The sequence below is a fragment of the Parasteatoda tepidariorum genome, chromosome 3, assembly GCF_043381705.1.
Source record: "Parasteatoda tepidariorum isolate YZ-2023 chromosome 3, CAS_Ptep_4.0, whole genome shotgun sequence".
Lineage (NCBI taxonomy): Eukaryota > Metazoa > Arthropoda > Arachnida > Araneae > Theridiidae > Parasteatoda > Parasteatoda tepidariorum.
In genome coordinates, this window is record NC_092206.1 from 65,535,493 (window position 1) to 65,560,814 (window position 25,322).

At 27.8% G+C, this 25,322-nt stretch overlaps 1 protein-coding gene across 1 annotated transcript; it reads right to left on the minus strand.

Moving 5' to 3' along the window:
- Positions 1-655: 655 nt before the first annotated feature.
- LOC107455774 (patatin-like phospholipase domain-containing protein 2) lies at positions 656-25,128 on the minus strand. Its single transcript, XM_016073464.4, has 9 exons — positions 24,718-25,128; positions 13,547-13,779; positions 8,656-8,721; positions 7,223-7,372; positions 6,741-6,858; positions 5,937-6,116; positions 5,059-5,194; positions 4,843-4,962; positions 656-2,196 (listed from the first exon to the last, which is right to left on the minus strand). The coding sequence occupies exons 1-9, from the start codon at positions 24,884-24,886 to the stop codon at positions 1,206-1,208; spliced, it is 2,163 nt and encodes a 720-aa protein (XP_015928950.1). The 5' UTR covers positions 24,887-25,128; the 3' UTR covers positions 656-1,205.
- Positions 25,129-25,322: the final 194 nt, after the last annotated feature.

Sequence of the window (25,322 nt, forward strand, 5' to 3'; positions counted from 1 at the left end):
TTAAGACGATGCTATCAATGATTTAGTTGTGTTTTGTCAACTAGAAAGAAAAAATATTATTTAAGGAAACAAATTAAGAATCTTAAAAAAACCTCCCATTTTTTGAAAGTAAACTAATTTTGATTATATGAATTAAGTGCTAACTTAAACAAAAACATAATTCTTTATTTAAAATAGTTTTTACGGTTACATTAGTAGGGGTAGGTTTTATTGACGCTAAATTTTATTCAGCGATACGGTTTTCATGGCGCCAACATAAGTGGCATTTCCAAACCAAGAAAATGACACTTAGTAAAATTCAAATTGCTAGCAAAAAATCAGGTACTTCCAATAACATTTTAAAGTCAAAGGTAACCTCTAAGAACAACCAACCTCTATTAACGACCATTTTACTGTGGCACAGAGAGCATCTTTGTTAAAACGAGTAGCAATCTGGTGGCGATTGACAATTCCTTAATCACCTTTTTTAATATTTAGTTGACCCATGGCCCCCCAACTACTTCATTTTACCTTATATATATTCCACATTTATATATAAAAATTTTCCAACCTATATTCCACATTTTAGAATGACGTAATTTCGACTAAAATATCTTAGAAATTTAAAACATACCATATTTATTTGATACAGAGCAAAACAATAAGAAACAATGCATTAAAGCTTCATAAAATTTTATTCACAAAGCAAAATAACATGACAAAGACTTCAACATTGAAAACAGGAAAGTTTAAATACACTCGCAGCTCAATACAAATGGCACAAAATGAGATCATGCTAGTCAAATGTCAATGGAAAAAAAATGAGATGATAGTTGTACCCATAGTATAATATAAGAATAAATTACAACATATAGGCTCATAAATAAAAACATGTTTAATGAAAAATACATCAACACACATTGCTTGAACACAACATACAGATGAAATTCTTAAAGCTATCACATAAGACAAGAAACTACACAGTGACTCTGTCATATCATTAAAGTATAAATAACCTTTAATTTAGACAAGAAAAGTAAAAGAGGTAATGATAAATTAATAATTTTAAAAAAAATCTTAACTTATTAAACTTAAATAAATAAATAAATCAAAACTAGCCTTTAAATCATTAACTAAAATATTTTTATCTACAAATTTTGATCTTTTTAAAAAATGGCATCGTAGCGTAAAAAATTTATTTTCAAAATAAATATAAAATACTTTTCTTATTTCAATATAACAAACGAAGTTTTTCGACGCGGCTTACTAATATCAACATCTTCCTGGTTCATAATAACAAACGAAGATTTTCTATGGGGTTTCGTGAGTTTCAATTCCGCAATGTTCGTTACAGCCACCCCCATTTTTCTCTGACGCCTAGTGACAGCTTCCTCCTCATGAGATTCCATAGAAATATCTTCTTTGGTCTCAAGAAAAACATCACTACCCGTTATATCACACTCATTATCGCTATAATCAAATTCGTGATCGTCTAAAGAATCTACAAAAGACCTATCATAGCCAGTTTTAAATTCAGATGGGTTGACCCAATTGTTTTCCCATTCCAATTCACTATTCAGCAACCTTTCTTCATCGGTCAAGACTAGACTTGAGTCGGCATCAGTGACATTGTAGATTTCATTAATTTTAATGGTTTTATCTTCATCCATATAACAATAGCTCATAAGAGGATTACTATCAGGTACCACCAGCGCTTTGCTGATATTTTCATCAGTTTGGGAATTCATATTTGTACAATGCTGGTGGATGGATTCTTGTTGCATTCCAATTGCTGTCTTTGCAAGTTCCATGATGTTCAGCTCATTGTCTTCATCACCTAAAGACTTCAAGGAATTGAAAAGCTCAGCGTGTTTGTCGTTGGACGAGAGGTCGGGCATGACACCGACTGTAAAACCAAACCTCATATTTCTTATCACGCGCTCTGGTTGAATGACTTCACTTAAAGATTTACGGCGAACTTGAGGCACTTCAGGTTGCTGTGCACTATTAGGAAAGCCTGCATAAGATTTTCGCTGCTGGCGTGGCTCTACATTAGGAACTATTTGAGCGCTCAAAGCACGTCTAATTGAAAACTTTCTCTTAGGTACTCTTTCTTCTTCAGTTTTTATGGTGGTTCTGTGAGGTAGACCAGATTGAATAGGATCAACTTTTTCCTCAGAATAATTAAACTCAGTGATTGAAAGTTCACAAGAGAACCTAAAATCAAGAGGAAATGTTAACACACTTTCAAAGTAAGTGAAATAACTAAACTCAGCTTTTAACTTTAAATTGTACCAAAGGTTTTAAACAGAATCAGGAAATTCAACTTCTAAGGGAATCGAGGTTATAAAATATTAACATTACTTTATAAAACGTTTAAAAATTGAATTTGCCTAAATAAATGAAAGATGTCTTATTTTAAATTAACGTCATTCTTAAAAAAAAAAAAAAAATTAAAAATAAACAAAACAAAAATTCTTAAAATAGGGTAGAAATTCTTCACTTGACACAATATTATCTGATCCCTTGATTAATATATCTCAGGAAATTGCTTACAGTTTTACTCAAAACCATTCAATCTGCAACACGATTCTTCATTATAAAAATTAATACTGATAGTGCATGATTTATAAACAGTGTATAGTATTAGTACTGAAAGAAAATCATTCATAAATCATGTGAAAACGTATTGCAGTATGTGATTTCTCAACCATGTCCGTACAAAACAGCCAAGTAGGAATATTAATAACTAAAATATGAATTATGAGAAATAAATCCCATGAATACAAGTTGTAGTGTGCAAATTGTAAAAAATGCGATCATAAATAAAAATTAGTTATTCAATTGCGCAAAAAGGAATTAAAATGTGGAATTTGTAAATCTCAATGTAGTGTAGATAAGCAAAAGCTTCAAGCTTATCGTTCACAATTAGGAAAATAAATCTTTATGTAACATTATGATAATAACAAAAAATAGTTAGCATGAGACGTAAATAACATAAAGGGTTTAATGGCATTATGTTTAATATATAAAGAAGCCCTAATATTTTTCTACTTTCCATAAAAAGTTTCTTTACTACACGAGATTTTCTTCAAAACTTGTTTCGAACAGAGCACAGAATAAAATAATAAAATTTTAAAAAAAATATTGATATGTTCCTCATAAAAAATAGTAAAAACTTGCTGGACTACAAAATTATGAGACTAATTTGCATCTCTATAATACATATAACATAAATAATAATCCTACATCAATTGCATGTTACTAACAGCAAAATATTAGAAATAAACATTTTACTAGAATATACATACACCAACCACCATTTAAAAGAAAAGATAAAAGCACTATTTCCACATGGCCTGATTTTTGATTTATTAGATCATCAACTAACACAGTTGGCTTCTGTATTAACAATTAGCTTAAAGCTGGTTTCAAAGATGCCAGAATGCACAGACTTAAAAAAATTAATTAAAATAAAAAAAAGCCTTTTACATGACACAGACTTAATTAAAAAATAAAAATAAATAAAAACTGTCTGCAATTGACAAAAGCCATTCATGCAGATAAAATACAACTCATCAAAATATCAATAATAAAACATAAACAAAATGTTGGACTTTTAAAAAAACAAAACTATTGAATATAAATACATATTTTGTATAGAATTCAAACTACTTTATTTGATGAGAGTTTTTACAACAAATTAAAATTTTACTTAAATTCGCAAAAAGAAATCAAGGTAAAGAATAAAAGACAAACACTATTAATTCATGACCTCAATTAACTACATAGTAGTTAAGTGTTTTGAATCCTAATTAGATTCAAAATAAAATAACGGACAATGTCACTAGCAGACTACTGATAACTGATTCAGAAAGCTTCTTGCATAGCTGGATATATTCTCTAAAAGTTAAGAAAATTCAAAATAAAAACCAAATTAAACAACTTTAAATAAAAATGGATAGATTAGATTGAAACAGGACACAAATTTGGAAATGTCAGAACAAATGAACCATTTCACTAGAGTTAAATATTTCACTAATAAACAATTTAATTTTCAATTGGAAAATTGGAATTACATTTTGAATAATCAAATTGCAATGAATGTTTTCTTTTCGATTCAAATGTTTCATATTTAAAGTCTCATGTTTAGAGAATGTGATGAGTTTCAAATTAATTTGATATTTTCAATGGAAAATTATGCAAATTTCAAAAACATATTTTTATATTAGTTTAAAAATTTTGATTATAAAGTTTCACTTAAAACAAATTTATTATTTCTAATGTAAATGATGAATTTTCTCTTAACAAATATACTTTTAAGAGTAATTATTATTTCATTTACAGTTTAAGTTAATGAGCAAACACTCACAATACCTGTAACTGAAATATGAAATGTAGAATTTTAATAGCAACGAACTTTAATTCTAAGATGAAATGGATCACCATAAATTCATGAAATAAAAATCATGCATTAACAATCACTTATCAGAGGAAAAAACTGTCCTTCATTGAAATTCAAAAGGAAAATATTGATAACAGAAAAATAGGAGCTAAACCATGCTTAAGAACTCGAAAAGACAAACGTGCGTAATGGATTCCAAGAAAATTGAAATGAATCATAGCAAATGTATGAAATAAAAGAAAAATGTTGCATAAACAATTACTTATCAGAGACAAAAAATAATCTTTATTAAAATTCAAAGGAAAATATTAATAAAGAAGAATTGAGCTGAAAGATGCTTAAAGGCTCATAAGATAGACATGCATAATGGAGAGAAATATGAACTGAAATAAATAAAAAGGAGAAATTTACACAACATAAAATATAGTACCATTTACTGAAAAAAAGACTGTACTTACATGGCACGGTACAAAATGTTCTTTGTCTCCAATTTGGTAAGAAGCTGTTTTATAAGAGCAATAACATCTTGGAATTTATTAAGTAACTCTTGTCTAAAATCTGGTAACAAGTGCAAAATCCTAAAAATACAAAGTAACACAATTTTTGAGATTAAAAATTTGAGCTCTTACAAAGGATAACTCCATTTTTAAATATAAAAAATAATTTAAACTTACTTAATAAATATTGCAATAGACACATCATAAGACAAGGTATAGGGCATTCCCATTAATTTTACAAGTTTCATGAATCTGTTATTAAACAGATAATTGTAAAGGCCTTTGTTCACTTGGTCACAAGCATCTTGAATAGCTAAAAAATAAATAATGAAACATTTGTAGAAAAATGAAATAAATAATCAAAACATTTTCAGAAAACTGAATTCAATACTAAAAAGAAAATTTATTATGTTTCATTATAACTTTTTCAAGCATTACATTATTGCTGACTATGCATAATTTAAAACCCTTATTTCAGTTTCAATATAATAAAATTTTAATAGAAATATAGAATAGAATAGAACCAATATTGCATTAAAATATAAATTTTTAAATAAAATTTAAAAATTCAATCAATAAATAAAGTTACTTACAACCTCTACAAGTATTTCAGGTTAAAATTGAAAATAAACTTTAAAAAAAATATAAACACTATGACAAATACATTATTTTATAGCTGTTTAAATTAACGAATGCCAGTCATTAAAAATTTTTATCAAAACTTATACGAAAATATATATCTTAGAAAAATATTCTTTAACAAAGAATAATTTTGCACCAGATAAATATTTTATTTTGTTCAATATATGTCAGCATCATGCTTGAAACATTGAATTTCACACAAAATTTTTAATATATCATAACACTTAACTGGAATCAAATAAATCTTATGACGCAATTGTTTTGAAATTTTAGTGATATTTAATATCAATTGAGAAACCATGTTCTGCTATTTTACTTAACAATAAGAAATTATAAAACACTGTGTGAATGTCAATTATTTAAAGAAAAAAATAATAAAAAAACAAATTTAAACAATTAGATTATTAATGTACCTGATACAACTTGATCAGGTAAGCTGCTGGCTTTGGCCTTTTGTCTCTTTTTCTTACAATCCTCACATCCATCAAATTCATGTTCCAGTTTCGTAAGCTCATTTCCAGAGTCCTCTTCAGATTTTTGTTGTATTTTGACTACAGATTTAACGCCTAAGCATCTAGTACAAGATATGATACCTACAAAAAATCTGAAAATCAATATGAATTTAAGAAACAAATAATTAATTGCTAGTTCTAAACTACTTCCTAATTGCTAATTCTATACTACTTCCTTTAAAACAGAACGTAAAAAAAACTCATAGATATATCTATGACAACAAAATATTTATCAGTATAAGGAGTCATGGTAAAAAAGATTCATAAAGGAGACTATATGATATAATAGAGCTCTAATTATCCAAGTTATGTCCAATTATTCCCAGAATTTTTTATTATTCAGTTAACTAGATAACCAATTACTTTGTATAATTTAAGAAGGGAAAAAAAATTTATCTGATATTCACACTCTAATTTAGTACAATGCACGACAGTTAAAAGACAAAGAGTAGATAAAACCACTCAAATACTGCTAATAATTAATTTCATTAAGATGATTTAGTAAAGAATGTAAAAGTGCAATACACAAACTACATTTTAAAAATCAAGCATGTACAAAAGAAAATTTCCACTTGCTCTCCTCAGAATAAATAATTTCGAATTCCATATTTTTAAGATGAATTAATAAAAATTTAAAAAGAAAAACATTTTACAAAAACTAGCTTGAAAATTACAATGTATGGACACACGAAAGTAAATGCTTACGTCTTCTTTGCAAGTATCTCAAGGCATCATCAAAACCTTGTTCACACATTTTGCTAAGTATTTCAGGTTTAGGAGGAAATAAAATTCTATAAAATCTATACATATTGCCAGGCGAAACCTGAAAAAAACAACACCCATAAATTAATTTCTAATTATTAATATAACTCAAAAATTTCATTTAACTAATCATTTTATCCATTTTTTAATAATCTTTACAAAAAATGTGCATATAAAAACAAAGACATTTTTCATTATTCTAAATTCTAATAAAAGAGATAAATTTAATGAAGAGAGATTGAAGAAATTTAATTTAGTTTGACATGCTACGGAAGTGTATTTCCAAGAACAGAATTCACTGCTACCTAACTATTAGATATAAGCATTAAAAAAATAACATTACTTTGTTTATAAAACAAGTTTTTGATTTCTGACTTGATATAAGAAGGCATTATGGAATCCATTACATAAAACCAAATACTTACTGCAATGCTTGTATTCGCCACATTCACTTGCATTATATTGAAGCTTTCATCTTGGGGACAGATATCATGTTCTCCTGCAAATGGAGATACTGTCACGGTATCATCATCCAATACAGGAAGGTTGTCACTCAAACCACCATCAACATATTTCTAAAAGATAAACAAGCATTTGAATTAATTTAATAGGGTAGAAACTTACCAAATAAATAATTCCGTCTATAATTTAAATTAAAATATAAATTTAAAGTTTAAGATAAATGGTAAATTTTTTAGGATTTGAAGCCCATATAAATTAAAAGAAAAAAAGCAATAATTTCCAATAACAGAGAGAAAACCGTTCACTAATTAATTGAGATAACTACCACAATGACCGAAATAAAAAATTAGGAAGAAAAGTGATTTTATTAAATGCTAACAATATCTTAACTTCAAAATCTGTAATTTAGTTAGAAATTAATTTAAATTCAATAGTTAATTTATGTATTAAATTCCGTTAAATATTTAGCCATATATTTATTCCCATGTTGCATTAAATGGGATATAAAAAATATGTATACAACAATGAAAATTGTTTTAAAACAAATGTATTATTAGTATTGATGAAAATGAATAATAAAACTATGAAATGACAGCTTGGGCAACTATCTTAGCAAAAATTTGTAAACAAAATATAAGTTTTTCTAATGAAGACACACTAAATGTCATTACAATATACTTTTTAATCTTAAATCTACCAACAAACATTTAACACAGTATTTAAACAATAATACACAACTAATAGTTACCACTAGCACATAGCTATCACTGAACAAAACACTAAACATAAATTATAATTATGTATTAAATCTAATACCAAAATTTTTAAATTTTGATGAAACCAATTATTTATAAATAGCAACATTTGTCAAAGAAAGATATGGCAAACCATTTTTTTTTTCAGAATTAAATAAGGCAGTTTCTACAGAGGAACAACAAATACAAAATTTTACAAAAATCATAAGGACATTGGTATAGTAAAAATTGCAAAGTTTAACAAAATGAGACTTGCAAGGTATATCAGCCAACACTTAAGTTTTAAAAACATACATTAATTGGTGTTAGAACTAGAGAGCCGGCAAAACTTTTATGGCTGAACTCTTAATACAGATTTCAAAACTCTTAGAGCTGGAAAAGAAAACTGCATGAAAAAATGTTCTGAACAAAAGGCCCATTCTAGGCTGTTGTGCTAATATAGTTTAACAGTCAAAACTTCCTAATAATCGAAGTCATGAACACTACATTTTAACAATTAAGAAACACACTTGAAAAAAATTTTAAAAAATTTTACTAATAATTTATAATGCAAAAGCCAAAAAAATTAAATCATACTAAATCATTATGTAGATTTAGAGAGAAAGAGTATTATTCTGCAAATAGAGAAAAAAGTTAATTACCTCTCCTTTAAATTTAGGAAGATTCATCCCTGAGTATCCTGGAATGAAGCAGCTGCATAAAATGGCCTGAAAATAAATTATAAGTTAGTATATCATATTGGCAAGTAATATATCATCAGATATAATAATTTCTTAATTGTACATTATTTCTGAATTAAAAACAAAAACAAAAAAAAACTTATAATTAAACTTATTTAATTTAAAAAAAATAATCAATGATACAGATTGTGCATCATAAAATCAGAGTTTTTGATCCGTCCACAAACCCAAAAATTCCTGGATGGGTTTAAAAAAAAAATCCCAATAAAAAACAGGCTTGAATGGTTTTTTTTAATTTTTTTTTTTACAAATATAACTAAAATCTTACCTTATATCAATTGTGATTTTTTATTTGATTTATAAATATTAATACATAATGCACAAATATACATTATCATATTTTCAAATCTTAAGTGTATTTAGATAAATATATATGTAACGTTGAATTAATATAATAATTTTTTGAATATAATAATCAACGTTAAGAAAAATCACTTTTTTTTAAAACAATAATTTAAGCTTTTTTAATGTTATTTGTTTTGAATTGAACAAGTGTAGAGTACAGACTAGAATAACTTTGTCTTTCTTTTATCTCATTAATAAATAAGATTTCAAATGCGAGTAAAATAAGCATATATAAGTATTATAACAAAATATTAAAAATAGAATTAATTCTTTTCAAAATAATATTTTTGTTTTATGAAATATGTAGATGGATGGATTAAAATATTTTATTAGTAGTTACATTTTAATGCTCCAAAATAATTTAAATATAAAAATTCATTAAATTTCAGACCATGATAAAATACTGAATAATGTGAAATTATTGCTAACTTACTTCGCATTAGAAATTTTATTTAATAAAAGTTTATATGATTAATTATCTTATAGATCATGGCAAATTTCTAAATCCATAGTTTAATGAGCAATTCAAAAAACTATCAAGAAAATTGTTATAAAACAGAAAACAATATGTTTCTCGAACTCTAATATTATGCTTTTATTTCTAAACAAAGAAGGAATTAATTTAAGAGCATTTTATTAATACCAGCATGAAAAGAAGGTACAACGTTAAAATTAAAGTTATTTTTTTTCTTTTAATTCATTATTAAATATTTTCATGTGAAAGTTTTCTTTTAACTAAAATTACTCTTTTTGAATTAAAATTTAAACCCAAAAAGTGTTAAACTTATAACATCTTAAAAAACCCCAAAACCCACACAGATAGAGTTTTTTTTAAATTTATTTTCAAACTTTACATAAAATTTTAACAATCAATGATTACATTAAAAGCTTTAAATAATACTTAATACTAGAGAAAAAATAACAGATGATAGGGGGGGGAAGACAAAATGAGAACTGCCTCAGCTACATTCCCAAAACCTGAAGCACTAAAAATTTGCGTTCTTACTTCAGAAACACTAAATACTTGCAGAATGATATTGAATGGAAGAAATAAAATAATAATTTGCAATTAAGTTCGAAATTATTTGGAACTGAAATAATAAATATTTTCAAAATAATCTCGATGCTGTAAGCTTAAAATAAAAATAAAGCAGAAACAAAAAGTGCAAAAGGTAGACAGAAAACTCAATAGAGAAAAACAAGCAGAAAACTCTATAATCATCATGAAAAATAAGTTTCGGATTACAATCTTACTCTTACTGAAAAATAGAGCTATGTCAGTGTGTTGAAAGTGTATGAGAGTGTTTATGGATAATAAATGACTTCAGCATTTTTATAGATCTGTAAAATGTATAATGTTTAAACTATGACTGTATAAGGTCTTATATGTATTAGCAAGGTAAGACAAACAGTAAATTATAATTTTTTTTTCCTCGAAAAATTAACAATATACATTAAAAGATTTACTAGTTTACGATGTGAAAGTTTGAAATGAATTTTTTTTTCATGAAAAAAATCATGAAACGAAAGTTATTTTAAAGAAAATAATTCTATTCATAACCAGCGTTGAAAAGACAATCCATTTTTGGGTTTATGGTTTTGGGTGTGATGCTACCCCATAGCCTTGTTATTTTTAACCCAACCCAGAAGACAACGAAACTTTTAGATTAGATATTGTAGAACAAAAGAGCTTTCGAAGAGAACGTTTAGTTGAACACAGACTTTGCGTTACATGGAGAGGAAAACCGCGAAAATCTTCCACTTTAAAGGGATTGTAATCCAACTAGGAGGAATATTTTACATCATAGTGGTCATCGCGGTTCAGTTCGTCATCGCTGGGATTCGAACCTTAGTCGTCTCGCGAGCTCTCTATCCCCTGATCCGCTCTATCTTCTAATTCCATGAATTCTATATCCTAATTCTATCGTTTTACTTAATCGAGCGACTAGAAAAAAAATTAACGTAATGGCAGGCAACCTTGAAAACTATAAGTACTGATTTTTCACTCTAAAAGTTGGCTGAATCGATTGTGAAAAATCAAATTTAAAAATCGGAAGAAAAACTAAACGATTTAGTTCATAAGAAAATATTGCTGAACAAAGAACGTAAAAGAAACAATTAGATAAAAGGGATCGGTAGAGCTTCAAAACAATTTTCACCATCCACATAAATAAATGCAATTTTAGCCTGCATAAAAATCAATTTTGATGGAATCGATCGGAAATTTTTACACAATTAATAAATATGCCTAATAGATTTATAAACGTTTACAGGTAACCCTTAAATATAAAAGGATAAAATTATTTCTATAACAGCTTTAAAATGTGATAAATATATTTTTTAAAGAACTTTAAAGTTACTGTTACACCATACGTTATGGATTAAAATAAATTACGGGATTTATTCCGGAAAATCACAACATATTATACAGTCGAATGCCTATCTGCAAAATTTTCAGGGTCGAAAAACACGCCCTTGAAATCGACCAATCAGTATCCACTGTGAAGAGGTGCGTCTTCAACACACACTAATCAGGTCACTAAAACTACGCATTAAGAAGAGAGTGCGGAAAAAATACCAAGGCAACGAATTTTTTAATTTATTTTATTTTTAAATAAATAAAAAAAAAAGAGCATTCAATTCAAACAAACGTCAGCGCGTTATACCCACGATATCTGATAAGTTACATTAGAACTAGATAAACGCTTTTCAATACACATAAACATACACCTTCTCAGTTTATCTGAATTCCTGGATTATTGAAGATAAACGCGGAAGAACTTCAGCAAAACCAGTCACGGGAAAATCATTACGTAATGCAGCATAAAAACTGATTAGATAACTCCCTCCAGGTTTTTTGTTCCGAAAAGAAAGGGATCACATTGCATTTTCCGAAACAATAGTAACGAAACAATGACTGTTTATAAATTAAATATTTTCTTAATCTTTATTTTTCAAGGGAAGAGGAATTAAATATTTACATAACGTCATTCATATGTAATTTACATGAAAAACGAAAAGTAGATTTCATTAAATTCGAAATAATTTAGAAATAGAGATAACGTTATTTAACCAATAAAACTTTTTTGGTAGCATAGAAATCATTTGAGGTTGTTTTTCGAAGATTTTGTCGTCATACGAAATTATGCTTTTTTGCAAATATGCTTTTTTCATAACTGCTGTGAGTTTGCAACTGTTACTCACGACTGTTAGGACAAGTTTAGTTTATCTAAAGCAAGCGCATTCTTGTGCTTATTTTGAAAAGAGTGCAAAACGTCAATATGGAGAAAAGCCACAATATTGTGGAAATGATAAGCGTTTGTGGTAATATATTTAAACTTACACCAATACTGCATTATCTGCGCTTAAAAATTTGCAACTGAGAAAAAGGCAGTGATTTTGATAATTCATTTCTAGGTGTAAAAAATGTCACCAAATTGACGATTTTCAAAAAGTTACACCCTTAAAATATTTAAGTTATTTGTTTGTTCTAAAGCCCAGATAAAGTTAGATTCGTAGCTTCACAACAAGATGATATATAGTTTAAAATCATCGCTTTGCTTCAAGTGTCAGGCATTTACGCTGTGGCTTTTTTATTTTCCTTGACGACAGCGCTTTGAAAAACCATGTAAAATTCAACACTCATTTGATTTTGAATTTGTATAGATACAAATAACAGAAAGACGTATAACCGAATGCTTGAAAATATCTATAATAAAGTCTACCTTTAAACCAGGTATAAATTGGTAAATTAAGGTATAAATTCATTAGTATTAAGAAAATTCATAAATTTCGAATTCATATTGTCTCATTCGTCGCTAAGTATTTAATAAATTATGCGTTTACCTGAAAGCGAATTTACACTTTCGAAGCAATTTATTATAAACAATTTGTTTAACACTTCACTTCCCTATTTTTTATTTTTCAAACAGTTTACAATTAAAAAAACTAAATGCCATTCTTTTCAATTTTAAATAAACTATAATTTTTGTGGGTCCCCAACAAATTAAGCGATTACGAAAACATTGTTTTAATGCACTGCAACAATCTATAAATCTATAAATGGGGTCATTCAAACAAATGTTATGTATGCATATTTTGGGCAATTTTGGATTTTTCCTTCCCCCTAAACAGCAAAACACAATCCATCCTCCCCTCTTAGATGCTTACGTACGTGGCCTGAAACATCAGTACCGTAGTTGTTTTGTATTCCTGATTGTTTTTGTTTTTTTTTGTTTTGTTTTTTTCTCTCTTAAAAGTCGATATTGTCCAGAAAAACAATGTTTTGCTAAAAAAAAAAATCATAATTACTATAATATTATGTAACAAAACAAAATGTAAAAAAGTTGAACACTCAAAACAGCGGCAGTGTCTCTCAAGATTTTTTTTTCAAAATTAGAGAGGCATACCTAATGAATATGACCAAAGAATAAATACTGCAACTTACCTGAACTAGATCCTCTTTGGTGTCGAATTGAGACAACAAAACATTCTTCTTATCACTCCATCGTGTAACAGAAATGAAAAGTCTCCCAGAACAGATTTGATGAGCATTTTCAGGAAGTGCTTTCTCTAGCTTCTCCCTCAGAGTTTGATTTAAATTGAACCTAGGGCTTAGAGCACCTAACGTTAAGGATCGAGCCCTTCCTGCAATACCTAGGATATCTGTCGTAGTTTGACCTAAAATTAGAAATATACATTTCAATTTTAGACAAGTGGCTAGAAATACAGGGTATACCACAAAAGCCACTCGTGAAGCAATTTCATGTTTTTTTTTTTTCTTTCAAGGAAATACTTAAATGGCAACTATAATTTCATACGTTGAGATACAGCTAAAATACATTTTAATCAACATTTGACATACGGCAAAAACTATAGATAGTCGCAGAATTTAAAATTTATTCGATAAATTGTTTTGATAAGTTCACAGATATAACAAAAGCGGAGTTACCAACAGAATTTTAATAATTGGGTTTTAAGCTTAAATGACAAAATGATAGCCAAATTGTATTTAGTGATAAACACGAGTTCTAAGAAAAGACTTGTTTCGCGAAATTTGTTACTAGCATAAGTAATAGAAATATTAAAATTTGTAGTTTTAGGAAACATTTTTATTCCGATAACAAGCTTAAATATTCATGATCACACAACATTAATTGAATAAGTAATGGTTATGGCACTTATTATTGCATGAAAAAGGTGAGAAGTTGCAACAGGCATCGTATTTGAAAGGCCCTAGAGATCGATTATAGGAAGAAAAATTTACAGTATACTAATAAAAGAAAAGTACTAACGAAAATCCTGTCTGCAAATGATATTTTAATTCAGAAATCCTAAAAATTTAAAAACGCAAATGTGAAAAACCAAAAATTATTAAAATCTAAAATTACATGCTATTCCAAAAAAAGAAAAAAATTGTTACATTTGCATTTACTCTTCTATAGCAAATAAATAGATTAAAAAATAATTGAACAAACATTTCTTCTAGACATTACAAAAATCTACTTTCGAGACTAGCATGAAAATAAATATTACACCATCAATAGAAATCTTTATACTTTCATAATAATTGAAAGGAGGAAAAGTACTTGAAAATAATTAACATCGAAAAAATTATTTATCTTAACGTTTCGTGCACTTTATATTAGAAACGTCTCTGGTAAAAGATAGTGGACAAAAATGTGATAGAAATATGAAGATATATATAAAAGACAATGAAACATTAAAAATAATTTAACGAAATACTAATATGTATTACATTGTATAAAAGTATTTTTGTTTTTCTCACGTGATCTAATCTTTTTCTCGTGAATAGTCAACCACCTTGATAGCCGTCTATGACCTTCGCCTTCATATGCTGAATTATGAAAACGCTAAGATAGCATAAATAAGGTTCTGTTGCTCTGAGCAACACAATAGAAATTTCAACAATAATTTATTTTTATTAAGTATCACCACGTTTTATCATTCCAGAAGAAAAAGCTAGACTTTGTACACCTGTACTTCTTGATGTGTTACTATAAATTGCCAGCAACAAGCAAGGACATAAACTAGATTAAAAAACCAAATGCAGTTATGTTAAGGTACTATATTACAAACTGACCCTCAATAACCGCTCAATATATAATTTTCGACTCATTACCAAAAATCATGAGGGGTCACAAATTAATACTTAAATCACTGCTGAATATAATCACTTTGAATCAATACTGACTGAAAGCATCAAAATCTGTTAGATAAGCGAACGAAATAGAATTAAAGGAAAATCCTTGAAATTTTGCACCCTCCTGGATTTGATGCTTTTAACAGCTTTCCACAACACTAGCTCACCAAATTTTAGTAATTTTTCCCAGTTTAAATAATTTGTGATTTCTTAATTACATACTTTTTGTCTTCATTTTTGACAAGAATTTTGAAATATATATAATAAGAGTGTTGTTTACAAATCACCATATTTATGTCTGGTAATGCATATTAATTTTAAAAGTGAAAACTGTAAAAATAAGATAAGCACTTATAACACAGCTTCATTATAAATAAGTGGCTACTAAATTTAAACATAATTATTGGTTCATGATCCGACAGATTATTTTAATTAATTCTTATGTGCAATTTTAAATATATCAAGCTTTATACAATAAAGTCATTAAACTATATCAAACTACCTAAGAAAACATTGTAGTGACTCTAAACTTAAGACTCAAAACCAAAGACAAGCGATAACTCCACACAAATTTCTATTTCAAAATAAAACCCGATTTTGTAATTTTACATAAGAAATGTTGAAAAAAAAAGCACACTTTTATTTACTTTATTATCAAGATTAAACTGACAACTGATCATAAACTGATAACGATGTTATATTTTCATATAAATTGTTTACACAGAAGTTGTTGACTTGTATACGGTTAACAGCAGAAAAGACAAATATAAAACCAAAGTTCGAGTTAGAAACTCATTGAAAACAAAATTATCCTCAGTGAACGAAAGAAAATAAATAATGAAAGGAAAAAGTATCAGAAATTAGGAACATACGTAAGAGACTGTAAATATAAGGAAAATTTTGCCGAAAAAATAAAAATGGGGGAAATTTAACCATTATTTCAGACGAAATGCTGGTTTGTTTTATTTTATTTATTTTTTTATGTCACATTTATTTTCATTGCTTTCGCAATGGTACGCGCTAGTTCGATGTTTTAATACGAGGAAGCAAAATTATTAATTATACGTATGTATACGTAGGCGCTAGTTATTACCAATTTTATAAGGATGTATTAAAAAAAATAATTGACTTAAGACTATATTAACAATTAAAAAAATTCTTAGCAAAGAAATTATATCAATATAAGATTTAAAAATTTAGCTGCAACTTTTTACTGATTGACTTACAAGTTACTGCTTCATCCCCTCCCCCGCCACACAATTTTCAAAAATCGTTCCTAACAACAAAAAAAAAGAAAAATACTGTTATCCATTTAATTAATATTACGATAACCTAGGTAATAAAATATACAAGACTAAGATAATATGAAAAACCGTTCATATTTTATCAACAAGTTTTTGTTCACTAAATGTAGCGATACAATAACGAAATATCGAAATATATATGTTCATTCATGAACTTTTTTTTTCTTTCTGAATAATTATTTTCCGTATTTCTTAATATACGGTTTTCTTAATAATCTCTGATATTATAAAGTTTGACGATTTAGCGAACTCGTCAATTTATATAGATTTTATTTCAAACCTTCTTAGAACTTAAAAAACCGATTAAAAATCAATTTTGATAGCTTCGATAAAATCTAAACGTAATCCACCACTTCCAATCAATTGGATGAAAAATATTCATTTTTTCCGAGCAAAAGTCGAATTTACTTAATAAAATAATTCTTACATTTAAAAACAAAACAAGGTAAAAAAATGTTTAGATGTAGGTGCGCAATTAAGCTTCATACATAAAACGCATGAAGTTAATATGCATACCAACAGAATTTTAAAATCACGGAAAAGAACTAAAAATGTTGTGTCATGAATATTAATAAGATAAACTATGTTAGTTGGTCCAACGCATTCAGTAATGTTTCAGTACGTCACAGCATCTTGATCAGCTTTCTTTTCATCCTCCTGCAGAGACATAATGACCTTGTCAGCTCGAAATGTCAAGAGTCTGCTACAAAATCGAACATAAATATCGATTTTATTATTCCTCTATCAACTGCGAATCGTCTTTTCAGTTTAAATTTGTTTTGTCACTTGAATTAATGAGCAAGAATAACGTCAGTATATGACAACAGTATTTCAAAATACATACAATTTAGAATGATGTATCCTCATAACAATACGTATTAATTTGGTTCATTTCTTTAATTGAATTTCCTTGTTTTGATAAAGGAATATAACTAGGAGGAAGAGCATTCTATCCGCTGTTTAAATCGTTTAACCTTTTCTTCTCTTTACGAATGACAACGATTTCGCATTTGGAGAACCACGATTGACACCGCTTTCTGACAACACCCATGAAAAAAAGGGGGGATTTAATTAATAATGATGGTTTGTTCAAAATTAAATTCATAAAATGAATACGTGTCAAGGGTAATATGTTAAAGTATCAAGTTTATCTGGAATTCAAGTAATATAGTTCAAAAATATCTCATCTAAATTATGAGTTTATAAATTTGGACCACTACTATTCTGACTAGTTTCCTAGAGAAAGGAAGGCAAAGGCTTTAATTAATTTAATTAATAATACTGATTTGTTCAAAATTAAATTGATAAAATGAATATGTGTCAAGGGTAATATGTTAAAGTATCAAGTTTATCTAGAATTCAAGTAATATAGTTCAAAAATATCTCATCTAAATTATGAGTTTATAAATTTGGACCACTACTATTCCGACTAGTTTCCTAGAGAAAGGAAGGCAAAGGCTTTAATTAATTTAATTAATAATACTGATTTGTTCAAAATTAAATTGATAAAATGAATATGTGTCAAGGGTAATATGTTAAAGTATCAAGTTTATCTAGAATTCAAGTAATATAGTTCAAAAATATCTCATCTAAAATATGAGTTTATAAATTTGGACCACAACTATTCTGACTAGTTTCCTAGAGAATAGGAGGCAAAGGAGGCGACGATTCTAAACGGACGACGAGGGCATTAAAACTTAAAATTTATGACAACTGCTTTAATTATAAAATTAACTTTATAAAACAATTACATATTTGGATAAAACAAAATTATTTTGTGAAGATTAAAATATGATTTAAAATAAATTTAATAATGAAGTTTTGATCGTAAAATATTTAAATATACTTTGTATTAAAAGAAAAAGAAATTGCAAGAAAAGATTTATTTACCTTAGAATAATTTCTAACTATTTAACATAAAAAAATCTACATATTTTCTTTCAAAAAAAAATTTTTTTTTCTTTTCTTTTTTAGGGGTGATTATTTTTCTTTTTTTGGAAATGATGAGTTCGCCCAGGATATCGAAACACATCTGCATTGCACGCCACTGATATGCACTTTTGATGCCGATCGATTGATTTTGTCCTGAATACGGATGTAAATCTGAAATGGGTCAGTAATAAATTATGTCAAGTCAAAGAGGAGGCCCGCTGTCTGTTAAGTTTCGCTTTTTTAACTTTCGATGCCACTGAAATTAAGTTAGGTGATAAAACAATCATGGAAGTGTGGGACGGAGTGACGTGAAGTTTCATTTCCTTTGTCTCAACCACTCTGAATAGGTTAAAAGTTTTCTATAAAAGAGTTGAATTCATTTTTTTTTTTTTTTTTTTTTTTTTTTTTTTTTTTTTTTTTTTGTAAATGCATATAAAGGAATTCTTTATAATTCAATTTCAAAAATTAATTGAAAGACATGACAATTTTTCATAAGGAATTATGACAGGGTTTTTCGGAGTCCCTGGCACAGTCGCCCCTGTCTACCCTTCATCCCTTGGTTACGGCCTTGGCGAGAAGATGCTAACGGTTACAGTAAGGATAGGATGGACCGAAAATAACACATAAAAATTGTTAAAAACGACACAAATAATGAAAGGTAGAATTAATGCGAGTAAAAAATGTAAATGTGAAGTAGTAGTCTGTTCCGATAAAGTTAAGAATATCCACAATAACCATTGTGAACCAGGGTGTTATGGAAATTATGACTGCACAATTTCGTGAACAACGGCATGATGGCAATGTGGTCAACATTGCGCAACAACCGCCTTTACTTCGAAGACAGGCTGGTGGTACTCATCGATTGGAATCTTGATGGTCTTTAAGCCGCCAAAAACTTTATTTCAAGAATCAAAAAAAAAAAGTCACAGTTGCAAAATTCACTCATATGGGGAAAAAAATAAATCTTTTCAAGAAAAAAAGAGAGAAACTTGTTATAAATTTTACTTTATACCAGATACACAAGTTTTATTACAGATAGTACTGCATTTTTAAAATTGCATTCGGAAAATGTAAAGCTATTTTTACTGCGGCCAATTGGTAATAAAATTGAAACACCCATACAAAAGAATTAAAGAGGAACATACATGACATAAAGGGGCATGTGTGAAAAGTTGAAAATCAACTGAATTTCGGTCTTATCAAAAATATGATAAGCTACATGGGAATAATCTGGTTTACCTCCGACATTCCTCGATAATAATCTTTAGAAAGAGGGGGGAAATGACAGTTTCATTCCAGAAAATTCACTAATCTAACATATATTGAGCAATTAAAAAAAAAAAGACAAAAATGAGTTGGGTGACTATCTTTTCCAAACCTTGCAAAATGCATTCTAAAGCTGGTGACCGAAAAAAATCTTGTGACTACAATATCTCTCAATTCCTGTGCGTCATAAAAGAAAAATTCACATTCAATTCCTAATACCCGGTAATACAATTTACCACTAGTAGCACCCATCAACAATATCAGCTATCATAATCAGAAACAATTTTATCACAAGTTCCGTCCTACTATTATCTAATCCAGACATAATCCTACTGATAGTAGAACATTACAATAAACAGTGACAAGTTCAGTCCAGATGATAAAGTGAAATGAAAACTATGCAATGTAGCAACTCGGAGATGATAACGCCAGGAATTGTATAGTTTCTATATGATTCAACAAATTCAGATATATACTACCAAGATATAGCAGTATTATAATATCATGTAATGTAGAAAATAGTTCTAACGCTTAAATTTCTAAAACTTGTTCCAATATACCTTAAAAATAAAACAAGAATAAGGTCGAAAAATTCGAAGATTTCTGTTTGACAGTGGTAGTCCCTTTGAAATGACATTTTGTGACTATAGATTTGACCTTTCATTTTAATTTTATGCATGTGATTTTATTTTTCTATAATTCGAACATATGTTTTGTACTAGCACATGAGATCGCGAAAAATTTTCAAAGCAAAAAGGAATTATGAGTTAAAAAATTCCTGACCCTAATCTCGTGAGAAAAATTTTCGAGCCGCATGCGGCCGGTGGAAATGCACCGAATAAAGATTGAATTCTTGTAGTTACTCCATTATTTTTAAAAAATTTCACTGTATTCAGCGACACAAAAGTTGTTTGTTTTAAAAATGTTTGCGTTATTAAACGTCACTAAAATTTTGAAGTAATAGAAAAACCAATTTTACTAGCAAAACATGTTACCTTAGAATTCAGAGGAGTAAAAAATTCGTTAAAACGCGAACAGCTTCGCTCAGCTTGGTTTAGTGATGCCAACATACAATTAAATGCGCAACAACTAATTTACTTCATAGCTTTGGTAAAATAATCTTAGAAAAAAAAACTTTTTTTAAAAATTTCATTAACTGTGCGGAAAAAATCAGAAATATTGGACCACCGTTACTTTTATATAAAACCAGGGTTGGGGTTTTGGACGTCCTAAACTGGTTTTGGACAGGACCCGTGGATTTTACTGTCCTAAACTGGGTAAAACTGTCCTCAAATGGGTAAAACTGTCCATAACCTTGAACTTAGGTAAAAGGTAAAAATTCTATAGGTGTAACCATTGTACACATAATAATTACAGGTATCAATAAATATTTGATATTTTTTATACAATTTACTTTAACTTATCAAAAGAAAATAATATAATATAATAGGAAAAAGTTTATAATTTTTGAAGCTNTATTGCAAAAAAACTTTTTCAAGGAGTTTTTAAATTGTAAAGACATGCAAGATTAAATTTTTAAAAATAAACAGCAATTGCTGCTACTAAATTTGAGATGCAACATACAAATATTTGGTATTTAGCCTATACTGCTGAACGCAGAATATTCATTTCGGACGAATAAAGGAAGAAGCTTCTGCCGAAGACAAAACTTAGTTAGTTTGCATTTGTCCTTCTCCCCCTTCCTGGGAAGGGTTTATTTGATTAACAAAACAATAATGATGATTAACAAAACAATAATGATGATAAACAAAATTGTGAAGGGTCCGATTAAAAGATAAATTATTTTGTGAAGGTTCGTTTTTATGAAAAGATATTTTGAAATTCAGAAATATTCGGCCATTACTTTCATATAATACACATTTAAAAAAGAAAGAAAAATAGGTAAAAGTAGAATAGAAAATACGAGAGAGAGCAAACTGACCTAAGACCAAAATTATAAGCCTAAAAAAAAGTAAGGACAGCTTTGAAATGTGAAACGGACGTCCAAAAAGAAGCTATAAATATAGGTATTAACTAACAAGGAAATAGAATAACCTCAAGAGGCATCCAACCTTGAAAAAAGAGAGAACACGAGACCTGTTGAAGTTGAGACAAGACAGGTGATCGCATTCACACACGAGATTTTTAACCGGTTCTTTCTCTAAATGCATTCTGTGACTAATCAGTCACAAATTCTATTAATTCAACAGTTCAGAGAGGCGTTACATTTTTGGGAGATTCAATCAAGATTAATGCCAATTTCATAAAATAAATCAAGTATTTATAGAATGAATGTAGCTTTAAACTGGTAACGTTTTTTTATCCTCCAAATAATGGAACCTATCATTTTTTTTTAACAATTTTTAATTTGCAAACAAAAAAATTTTAAAATTGCAGTTTGTTTGCAAAAACTGAAATTTTATTAATTTCTGATATTTTTGATACTTTAATTAAGTTGATGTATGTTAAAATAGGTGAAATCAAGGGATTTATCACACCATTTTCCAAACATAAGACAAATTAGAGTAGACAGCTTTCTTAATTTGCCAAATATTAGATAAAATTTCATAAATTTCTAATATATTTATAATACAGATAAGCAGCATTTAAACCTAAAATTTTTATTCTATAAATTACAAAGAAATAATTTTCACAAGTTAAGAGCTACAATGTAACCAAGTCTGAGACTTGTTAGAAAATTTATAATGCAAATTAGTGACCCTGATGAGATATGAAAAAGTGACAAACTTAAAGATGCAAAATTTTGTTTAGAGAAATTTCAGAACAATGAAAACTTGCAACAACAAAAAAAAAAACTATAATTAGAATTCCAAACAAATCTTAGTAGTTTAACCAGTAGTGAAAAAATTGTTCTATTTTATAACTTTAAAATAATACTGATCAGTTCTTTAAAGACAGTATTACCCTTAGTTATCTAATAGGAAAATTCTAAAGCTCTGAATAATTTGTCAACTAAAACCTGTATTTGTATTTTACTAAATTAAAATCAAATCATATTTACTTAAAAAATAATGAGAAATATATAAGTAATGAAAAAAATATTTTTGATTGACTAAGGATAAGGACAAAGTTGAAAGTTCAGGAATAGTTCTTTAATTTTCAAGTTTTCAGGTAACATAATTTAAATTGCTTTTTATATTACAATTCCACAAGCATATCTGAAGTGTATAATACTAGATTATCATATAACTAAAGAAAAAAAGATGCATAGAAGCTGAGTACTAAACTTCAGTGAAGGAATCTGCATAGTTTTAGATGGAGTACATAACTTTTGAAAACTTTTCTCAAAGCACAGAAAAAATCTTATTTATATAAATTAATTATTATTACCAAATGTAGGTAAATATAAATATGCAGATAAGAAATTATACATTTTTGTTACCTATAGAAAATATTTTTTTTAATAATTTGAGTAATTTATGCTTGACAATAAAAATAGGCTGTCCAGCTTTTGACCCGACCAGTTCAGACCTAATCTGCAGTCCAACAGTAGCATTAAATTGCACAGTTATCTCGAATAATATATATCAAACAAAATAGCTTATAAACTCTTGATCTATAAGTGTAAAACTAGTGAAATCTCAAGGTCATAACGTTTCTAAGATTAATGTCTATTATTTAATAAATACAATATCATTTTTAGCAGTTAAATAATAAGTTATTTTAATGTTTAAAGGGGAATGATGTCTGATTCACATGATATATGCTATTTTCTTACAAGTAGAATAACAATAGCAATTTATTATTTTTTTTTATTATTAATATAAAGTCTTGAACATACTCTTCAAGAGTATGTTTGGATATTTATCTCTCACATTATACAGAGACAATGATATCAATTGAGGATAGTTTCAACACTATCCTTCCTTCAAAATAAAATATAAAATATGAATGCCCATTACAGGAAAAGACCTATGATTAAACATGTTAACTAAAATGAACTGCATAGTAATCTAATCATTATTATGTGACAATTAGTTTATTGCTGTTTTTGCTACTTCTGTCAACTTTATAAAAATAAAAAGCAAAGAAGTTATCAGTTATAAAGCATGAAGTTAAGAAAAGTTAGAAGCATTATTTATTTCCTTTACTTTAAAAGTAGAGTAAAGCAGACTTAAACGCAAAGAAGTCTACTTTACTTTTTTAATAATTATCTATAAAAAAGAAGTTTATATCAACACACATGTGACAAATTCCAATTACAAATGCACTTTGTACTTCATATTAAAGTATAGAAAATAAAATAATTAAATAGAAAATTCTGCAATCTCATAAATAAATGCAAAAGATAAATATATGTTAACTAATTGACTATAAAAGAATAACTTTAAGGAATCGCGCATAAATTTAATGCATATTTAAATTTGAAAAATTAGAAAATTAGCAAAGCGGAATTTTGAAAGACGGAAGCGGAATTTTAAGCAGTGAAAGTTATGCAGTGCAGTGAAGATTTGACATTCATTTAGGTAATGAATAATAATAATAAGGGCATATAGAACTCTATTTAACATTGATTAATTAATAAACTCAAGCAGTTCAATTTATAAATAGAGGTAGGCATTTCATGAGTATTAACGAGTTTTAAGTGGAATTAGACGGTTTAATAAAAGTGACTATCTTTAATGAAATTATTCCAAAATTGAATATGTAAGAAATAAATACTGATCCAGTTCAGTTTTAAAGGCGTCAAACTATGCAAATAAAACAGTTTTATCAATTAAACATCAATTACAAAACGTAGCAAGAATATTCCTATCATAGATTCTTATTATTGAAAAAAATATTATATCAGTTTTCAATCCATTTTATGCACTTTTAGAATGCAATAGAATTTAATAAAAATTTATGACTAATCAATAATCTAAAAAAAATCAATAAAATTTATAGCAAATCAACAATCTAAAACAATCAATCTATAATAAATGATCTTACCTAAAGACACATCACATATTAGAGCTGCTGCGGCTACGGAACCAACCGATGCACCGGCAATTCTGGAAACAACTGCATGAGGTGCATATTCCCGAAAACAACTTGCTACACCAACATGATAAATTCCTAAAAATCCACAACCAGCAAACGATAAATTAATTTTACTCATTACAACTCCTTCTATGAATTGTTCACAAACTTTCTTTCCAACAACCAACACTTTTTTGATACAAACTATTCAGCATCAAAGTCAATTTAAATATGACACTAACAGTGCGAGTGCCTTAAATTTGATGTGAATATTTACAAATGATTATTTAAAAAAGAAGATAACGATATGACAAGACGAAACGTAACACGAAATATGACAGTTTTGAATTATTCTACGCATTTCAGAATCAGGATGAATGTAAAGGGTTGTAATAGTAAACTATCACGACATCGCCAACGAATATCATGTTAAGCGCCAAAAATGTTTCGTTTTACTCGCCAAGCCGTGGACCGTTCGTATAGATGAAATATTTTACGCAAGGTAAATGATGTAAAATTGATAATATTTAAATATATTTTCGAAAATTAACAGGATAAACAATTGAAATTGATTC